The sequence below is a fragment of the Columba livia genome, chromosome 1 (assembly GCF_036013475.1).
Source record: "Columba livia isolate bColLiv1 breed racing homer chromosome 1, bColLiv1.pat.W.v2, whole genome shotgun sequence".
In the NCBI taxonomy this organism is placed as follows: Eukaryota; Metazoa; Chordata; class Aves; order Columbiformes; family Columbidae; genus Columba; species Columba livia.
Window position 1 is genome coordinate 90,435,595 of NC_088602.1, and position 9,287 is coordinate 90,444,881.

Genomic DNA, 9,287 nt, shown 5'->3' on the forward strand with positions numbered 1-9,287 from the left:
AAATGTGTAAGTGAAGGAGTAAGCAAAAAGTAAAAGAGAATTTTGGTCTATTGATCACTGATTTTTATCTAAAAACATTCTCTACGGTTACACTTTGAAAGTTAAAGGAAGCTTATGGGGTAGCATATGATGAATGAAAAGGATAAGAGTGGATTACAACAGCTGGGGTGGCATGCTTTGAGTTTTCTAAAAAGTCTGATGGGATGCATAGCTTTTAGGCTCAAAAGCAGTTACAATCAAATTGAAAAAATTGAGTTTGCAGCTTTCTGAGATTTGCTCCTGTTGCAGGTGTCTTTATCTTTTCAGATAAAAGATTTCATTTGCCTGATTCATCTGCTACCCATTGTCTATTTCTTTTAAATATTATTTTGATAAAATAGACAGAGTTTCATCCCTTGTAATGGGAACAAACAATTTGTGCAGTGCTCTTCAGCACACATTGTTACCAAAGGCAACCCAAAGTGCTGTTGGATGGCGCCGCTGCCAGTGCTCCAATCTTCCTTTCCACAGATCAACGCACCTATGGAATTCAAATGTCAAGTCCCACCTGGCAGTGCCTGCACCTGCGGTGCCTACTGAGAGCACACTCTGCACAGAGAATACTGAAGACAATGATTGTCAAGCGCACAAAACGGATCGAGCAAATACTATTGATTTTTTGGCTAGGAAGAAGAAATCATGTTAAGTTAATCTGACATAAATGTCCATACAAGTATTGGAGCTTTTTCGTAAAACAAAAACTGGAATAGTATTCATTCTGCTTTAAACAATTTTTGTTCCAACCTCCAAAGTTCAGTGTAACCTTTTCTACATGTAATAATACATGTGGGTATATTTCTAAAAGAGGCATTTTTAAGAAGTAGAAAGTTGAATAATGTTGTTTTAAAACAGTAAAAAATATCTGCTCTGTTGCAACTTTTCAAAGCCTTTTAGTGCTGATTAGCTTATCTCTCACTGTAGCGTGAAGATCTAGTATGGCTGAAGTATAGAAAGGCAGTGGTGTGCAATGCCAAGGGTTGCTTTTCATCAAGGGAAGATCAGAGCTTATTTGTCCCTTTCTCTTGTACAGAATGTAGAGGCAAGAGAAAGGAAGTGGGAGAGAAGACAAGAACTATTTCACAGGAAAATGGGAAATGTGAGAAAGGGAGATTGCAGGTTCAAAAAAAGGAAAATCAAAGGACAAAGCAAATGAGAAGGGAAAAGGAAGTTACTCAGGAAAAAGACAAATGAAAGCAAGAAATGGAAATAATTTAAAAGAACATTAGGTAGATTTTTTTTTTCTAAAATAAACAATCATAGCTTTGTTTGCTGTCTTCACTTAAATTCTTCCCATTTATGCCAGCAATATGTAGTACAAGGGACAAAATCACTCTGGAATGGGAGACATGATCGAAAAGAAGGAAAAGGGTGTGGAAGTGAGAACACACCACATTTAGGTCTCAGAATGTAATTTAATTTATGTTCCAGAAACACACATGTATTTCCATAACAGATGGTTTTGGGTATCTAAGTTTGGGTGAAAGGGATGGGATGGCTGGTTATTTTGAGCACTTGTTATTTTGCTATTACTAGATAATGACCTTGGATTTTGTAGTTAAATATTAGAGTTGCCACGGCTGCTACCTATTTCTTATATTCTTAGCACTGTCTGGTTTTCTCTTTTTCCTCCCCCAGGCAATTCTAATATAACTCTCCAGAAAATATCATTTGATCACCACCTGGTTTAGGATCACTCCTTTTCTTTGCCATGGATATGATTTCTTTTCCTTCTTTTACACATATTACAGTAGATGTGCCGTGGAGGTGTCTGCTTAATTTTGCGGGATCTTTCCATATGCTTTAGCATGCTCTCATGACCACAGGACTGTTTCGAAGGTCTCGACTCCAGACCGTTTCTCCAGGTACACTGTTTCTGGAGTGTCTTTGCCAAGACTGTTGAGACAAATAGTCTTCAGACTCTCAGGTACTGCAGAAGAAGATTGGTGTGAACCATAAAGGCAACCTTTTATCTTAATAATTTTCCCATTCTAGACCTGAGTTTTCGTCATCTCACATGTATCCAAAATACGTGTTACCTGCCAAATAGTGTAAATTTCAGCTTTTCTGATACAAAGAGAAACTTCAACTTGCCCTGTTCCAGTGGTGAATACTTATGGACCTTTTATGTGCTGGCATCCAAGACATATTTTTATTTACATTACAACATGCTGTCTCTTTGTTTTAAAAATTAATTAGAAGACTTTGGACACACAAAAGCAGTCTCCTCAGATAGCAATTACCTTACAGGGTCTGATGATTCCTCCTGACATGAAAGCTATGTCAGATATGGGAAGAGTAAATGACCTTATGACCACCAGAAGACACAGACACAGTTAACTGGCGAGAAATGTGTAGTACCACCGATGCATGATCCTGAACACATTGTTCACAATGAGAGAAAGACAAGTCTGCCTCATTGCACTGTGGAAGCTGTTTTCCTTGAGTCTAGCCCATCTCCAAATACACTTATCTCCAGATAGATTTACCTGCTTTGTCTGTCACTTTTCTTGGTATTTATTCATTGTGACTATTACTGTAAAGACACTCTGTTTTCTGCATGGTCAGTCATTAAGGCCAGGGCAAAAGGAATAATTTCCTTAAGACCACACTGAGTTTCTCTCCTGCAGTGGTATGGCTTGTGGTTTATTCGTTTGTGATAATGCAAATCACACTCATCTTCCCTTCCCACCCAAACCTCTCCCTGAAAAAGAACACTTAAAGTGTACATTACAGATTGTCTCAAAGCTTTGAGTGTCCCAGCGCCATTTTAGAAAATACCTTATCAATGCTGTTAATATTTAAGCTCAGGGTAACCATTCACAGCAAACACAGATTACACAGTGCTAGATCTGTTTATTAAGCATCCATAACAAAGGCTAGATGGTGCAAGAGCTTAGTATGGTGTTCTTTAACCTCTGGAAGCTAAGTTCAAATCCTGGATTAGATCAGAAGCAAATGTTAGTTACTGTCCTCATCCTTTTGTGAGCTTCGTAAACCACACCATTCATAACATTTAGCAATTCCCTGGTACTCTAATTTTAGATCTCTATGGCAGGCTGGCAGTATTTGACTGAAACATCACCCTACCCTGTAAACAGGTGTTGATCCTGATGGGAAGGGAATAAGTAGGTTCTGCTGACTCAGAAGTGGGCAATTTTACTACCTCAGTGCGAGGAAACTGCTTTCTGCGAGGGAGGTCCTAGAGTGTGGATTACAGCCATGAATATATTTTAGTTTTAATGCATTTATATTTTGTTTAATAGCAAAGCTAAATTGGGGCAGGGGGGGGGGAAGTGGGGGGTGAAGTTATCTGTGCTGTTTGAGTATTACTGGAGAGCAGCACAAAAGCCATGCCTGCACATAGCCTCATCTTATCAAATTGGAGCTGACATTCATTAACAGAGCTGTCTGAGTTTGCACATTCTCTGTCTGTGCCACTCCTGGCTCAAGTCCAAATAGAGTAGTTAGTACCTCTCTTTTACATGTGCTAAAAGTCCCCTTGGAAAAGGTTTACCTGCTTTTAAGATGCTGGTTACTTATTAGTGTATTTACTGCATCTTCCTTTAAGAACCTTGTAAATGTAAGGAAAGTAAGGGAAAATGATTCTGAATTAATTTGTTTGGAACACTTCTGAGTCAGCAGTCTGTAATTTGAAAGAGCTTAACTTAATCCTTCAGTTAATCGTTGCACCAGTAGAATAATTACAAAAAAAAAATATTGCTGAAACTCTCTTTTGGTCCTAAGAGACAAAAATCTTCTAGAGCGAGGGTGTCGAACTCATTTTCACCAGGGGCCACATCGGCCTCACGATTGCCTTCAAAGGGCTGAATGTAATTTTAGGACTGTTATTACTCTTACATTTATGCAGTCCTAAAATTACATTTGGCCCTTTGAAGGCAACCACAAGACCGATGTGGCCCCCGGTGAAAATGAGTTTGACACCCCTGATCTATAGGAAGCCCTAAGAGAGTAAAGTGATTAAAGCCTCTGGACCTGTAAAACCTCATTGTCCCTAAATGAGTTTCTCAATCTCTAAAGCATACATGCAATTACTCCTTTGTGGCCTATGGTTGCATTAATAGAAGCTGAAATATCGAACTGTCTAGCAAGATCAGTTAATCTTGGCCCATTTGAAAATTATTTGATCTAGCATGGCCTGAGCAAAGAGAAATGAATCTGTTAATGTGTTGCTGCTTTTGAAATTTTTACAACTACATTGTGCCAAATATTAATAGAAATTTGCTGAAAAAATATGTTTTTGATATTTTCTCTTGAAGACGCGACTGAATATAACTTTTACCTGGTGAAAAGAGAGAGAAAAGGTTTTGCTGCAGCATAGCTGCTATGCATTACCTCAGTGGTATAACACAAAGCCATATTTAGCTACAGGAGGGTTTCTATATACTGCAACTTTTGGGTGATTTACAATTGCTGAAATGTTCTGCTAACTCTTGTCTCCTTTTTTTTTGATATGGGAACCACAGTAGGGAGAAGTAAGCGTGCCAGGGGTCTCTTCTAACTTGTGACTCCTTGAACTGCAGTAGCTGTGTCTGTAAACAGCCAGCTAAACCATGGGCAAACTGTGCTATTACTGAAAGCTGTAGTAAAAGCAGAGGAAGATCAAAGCAATCCTAAAAGAAAGCCAGATCAGAAGAGTTTTTCAAAATCCAGATGCTTACGATTTTGTTGTTGTAAGCGGTAGCTTTGCAGCTATAAGTAATGCAGGTGATCAGCAAATACTGAAATGTTAACATTTCATGAATACTCTGACCTGTGGTGATAAAATTACTAATCTGTAGGAATTTCCTGTCTGAAAGCACGGGTCCAGCTCGACAACAGGGCTCCTTTAAGGACTGCAGTAAAAGCTGTCCCCTTTGAAGGCATCACATCTTCCCACTGCTGATCTGCAAGCATTGTTTTGACGTGACTGAGAAATAAAGTCACAGGGCTATGAACAGTTGAAGATTAACTAATCTCTGTGATAGAATGATCAAAAGAACTGAGAACCTTTTAGAGGAGACTTCCTGTAACAGGAGTGAATGAATGATTTGACTTAAAGGGGAAAAAAAGCAGAGGCCAGGCTGGCCTGCTGGGTAACTAAGTGGAGAGCAATTAGATACCCTGCGAGTTACTCATGCCTTCGGTGCATTTTGTTTTAAGATCTCTTTAATCTTAACTTGTGCTGAGGTAATTTCAGTTGATACTATACAGGAGACTCCAGCTCGGGGAATACAGGGCACTGTGTGACTGCATCCAGAAAGAATTAACATCTTCAATCATCCTGTGTCTGCTCTTAAAAAGACCAGGAGGGGTCAGGTTTGCATCTCTATCACTCTTCCTCAGCAGCAGGGCTAAGGTCTGAGCATAAACACATTACAGAAACATTATATGTAGTACAGATTCATGTGCCTAGTATTTACTATAGGGTGTTTCAAACCCAATCTCAAAGCAGTAGTGATTTCACATTAGGTCTGTCTTTTGAAACACCCTGTAGAATCATTTTTTCTTTGTAGCAGAGGAAAGGAAACTAGGAGTACTTCACAGAATTTACTGATAATGCTAACCAACTGAACAAAAAACCCTCGCTCTCTTTCAAATATGTTTGGTATTGAGAGAAAAATAAATCGTTATTCTTCATGCAAAATACTAGCATGTGATCTCCAGGAACATGGGATTCTATCCCATGAACATGTTCAACTCTTACTGAAGTTCGAGATCACAGAATCATAGAATAGTTTGAGTTGGAAGGGACCTTCAAAGGTCATCTAGTCCAACCCCCTGCAATAAGCAGGGACATCTTCAGCTAGATCAGGTTGCTCAGAGCCCTGTCCAGCCTGGCCTTGAATGTCTCCAGTGATGGGGCAGGGATACTTGAAGGTCCTCAGCATTTTGCAGGTTTGATAACTGAACATTAGACCTATCTGAGATTTTGGCAGCTTCGTCTTTTAAAGGAAAAAGGAAGACACTAATAAATCAGTTTTCTAGGTCTTTGTTTCACAAGAGCTCAAGTAATACCATGCTAACCACCAGCATTAATCTAACAAACAACAACAAGTTTTCGCATACTGACATTTTTAATTCTTTTTTTTTTTTTTTTTTCATAATCACCAGAAAGGAGCTGATTGCCAGGCTGGAACAAGTGGAAAAAGAAAGCATGGATGCTGCTCAGCTGGCTAAGGAGTACGCAGAACTGACAGAGGAGAACCGAACACTGAAGCTGGCCCAGACACAGTGTGTAGAGCAACTGGAAAAGCTCAGAATACAGTACCAAAAAAGACAGGGGTCCTCATAACTCTCAACTAGCTTATGTGAGGCAGTTAATACAGGATTGGTCCTGTGCTGTAAGAGATTTTAAAATAAAGGTCTGTTTAATATGTTATAATACTTTACTACAGATACAGAGTATGTAGAAGTCTATATTTGATTTAATGCTTGCCAGCCAGTAGCTTAATATAATGGATATTTCATCCATTATATAATGGATATTTTATTTCAAGTAACATAATTGAAGTTAATCTATCCCCATTATATGTTCTAGTAGATCAGGTTTCTTTTCTAAACATATTTCTTCCAATTTAAGAAGATATGGACACACCAGAAAATGATATAAATAGTCTCTGTGTTGGGAATTTGGACCATACTAAGGCATACAGCAGGGACATTGTTAATATATGGAATACATCTATGTTAATTTTAGTTTGGAGAAGATTTTTTTAATTATTTTCCTCATGCCTAAAGTGTTTGGAAGTTATCTTGAAACAGATCTCCTCATGGGTAAAAACTACTCTATTATACCATGTCAACTTTACACTGTTGTATAAAATCTGACAAATTGCACGCTGAAAATTGAAGTAACATAATTACTTTTTATCAAACAAGTGGACTGCCAGTAATAATTTGCAAGTTATGAAATTAAAAGGAAATGGATGAGATCAAACTTTCCTTCCTCAAGTGTAAAGATAGCTTGAGAGTCCTTTTATTGTACTTTTTGGCATGCAAGAAATGAAAAATTAATATATGAATACTACCATCATAGTTCCAACTGAGAGTATGTCAGTGAAAGTACTGTGAGGATATTTTGTTCTTATTTTCCTGTCTGTTTTGAAACATAAGTGGCTGTAAGTAGGGACAGGAGTTCTGTGATATACAAATAACCTGGAAGTAAAATATTAGTTGTACTTGCTCTATTTATCCCTGTATTTTCCTAGATCAGTTGAAAATCCTTTGTTATACTTCCATTTCTGTTCATACAGTATTTTTTTCATTAAAAACAGATATAGAAAAGCCGTTTTATGTTCTGAATGTTCTTAAATCACCCTTTATTTTTAGCTCTGCTTGACAGATGTAGCTTGTTGCATCTTCATGAGGCTGGAATTCAACCTGATGTGTCATTAATACTGAAATGTGTCTTCATAATTGAAAACTATGAACTTAAGATTCCCGCCAGAACTTTCGCTTTGATTATTATCACTCATCTGTTATATAAATGGGATTTTATGTTCCCGGGGAAGTCTTTTGGCACCAAAACGTTCCTCAGTAATCCCAGCGGCAAAGGGGGCAAAAAAATTCAGGCTGCCCTGAATTTCTCTGTGCTAACAACTACTACAGTGTTCCCTGCAGCACAGGCATGAGAACAGGCTCCATGTTGCTACAAGTACTTGACGTTGCAGCGGGAGAGCTTGAGGAGGCAGTGGGAGAGGACAAGAGGACAATGGTGTCCCCACTTCTCCTGCTGAGCCACTGGGCCGGGGCAGCGAATGCACCTGGTGCTGCTCACTCCCCTACCCCGGCCAGTGCACAGAGGGAGGGAAATCACCTCTCTGAGGCACCTGCTTTCTGCTGGGATGCTCCATGGGCAGCATTACACTGGGTTTGTTCCTCTTTCAGAGCACATTGTTATCTGAGGGTCCAGTTTCCACTGTATATTGTGAAAGTTGGAGAGAAAAAAAACCCATAATGAATAAAAAAACTCTCGGGGTGTCAAGCTTATGAGTGCTGGAAAAGCCTTGTCCAAGTTTTGTGCTGATGGCAAACATACCCTGTACAGACTTCAGGGTTTTGCTTTGAGCACAGGATGCTGCAGAATCTGGGATATATTATTTTCGTGTGCATTTATGAGTTTTGAACAACAGGATTGCATTTTCAAAATTAATTTGTTGATTTAGACACAGATTTTTCTATCTAGCTTTGAAAATGTCAGCCAGTCTGTTTGGTGATTTCAGCGAATTAATTGGAAACTGCACAAAGTATGAAAAAATATTTCATTTGCTGGCTGGCTCTGGATGCAGGTGGATCAGACAGCAGAACTTCACGTACAGATAACTTTGTTCACCTTGAAGTTCTCTATCTAAGGGCAACCATTTTGTTTTAGATGTCAAAATAATATCAGATCTTACTCTTTGAGAAAAACCTGAGGGAGAGCCAAAATAATGTTGAGAAGGGATGCCGGGCATCCTTTGTGACACACAGTGATTTGAGAATAACCAGGGAATATGGCTTTTCTAACCTGTACAGACTGACCACTATGGAAGTCTTCAGGAAATATTTTTACAGGTGTACAGACACCAAATTTCTGGTCCAGTTACCAGCCTGGCTAAATATGGAACTCTTAAAATATCCCAAACTAATTGAAGTCACAGACCTCTATTTAATCTGGACTCTGGCTATTTGCAAGCAGATTTTCCTCCTACTTTTAGTTATAGTGAAAGTAAAAAATAACTGCTTTGTATCAATTTATTTACCTGCCAGCAGGGATGCTCATGTGCCTGAGAAGAGTGACTCAGAGAAATTGCATCACAATTCAAATGAGCAAAACTGAAATAGAAGTACCAAGGAAGAAAAATTAAAATATCTCATGAAAACAATTTTTTAAAGAAAAAATAACGGGAAGTAGGATTCAAAGACAGAAGGGTAGACAAATGGAATTTTCCAAAAATATTTATAGGCAAGTGAAATTAAAATGCAGAAAAGTCAACATAACCCAGAAAATCATTCAAGTGTTGCAGAGTAAGAATGGCTAGAACAGCCTTTCTGAGAGGAAACTGCTGTACCTATCATCCATCTCTTGATTTTTTTATCAAGAGCATAATGATAAACATTTTCATATTCAATAAATCTCCAATTTTGACATGATAAATTTTTCTCTAGATATTACTTTGAACTACGTAGCTCTGCTGACTCGATAGCTGAAATTAAGAAAATGTTTGTTTGTCATATTTATGCTGTATTTTCCAAATAGACAACATGAT

At 38.3% G+C, this 9,287-nt stretch overlaps 1 protein-coding gene across 4 annotated transcripts in view; it reads left to right on the plus strand.

The window, feature by feature from the left end:
* MAP3K7CL (MAP3K7 C-terminal like) overlaps positions 1 to 7,326 on the plus strand; it is a 31,940-nt gene extending 24,614 nt beyond the window's left edge. For 3 of the 4 annotated variants that reach the window (XM_065066075.1, XM_065066097.1, XM_005511395.3), the window contains one exon: positions 6,151 to 7,326. In XM_065066075.1, the coding sequence (XP_064922147.1) occupies positions 6,151 to 6,331 (181 nt within the window). In that variant the 3' untranslated portion in view covers positions 6,332 to 7,326. Of the gene's footprint in view, positions 1 to 510; positions 963 to 6,150 lie in introns of those variants that run through there. The other variant, XM_065066086.1, reaches the window with a different exon arrangement.
* Positions 7,327 to 9,287: the final 1,961 nt, after the last annotated feature.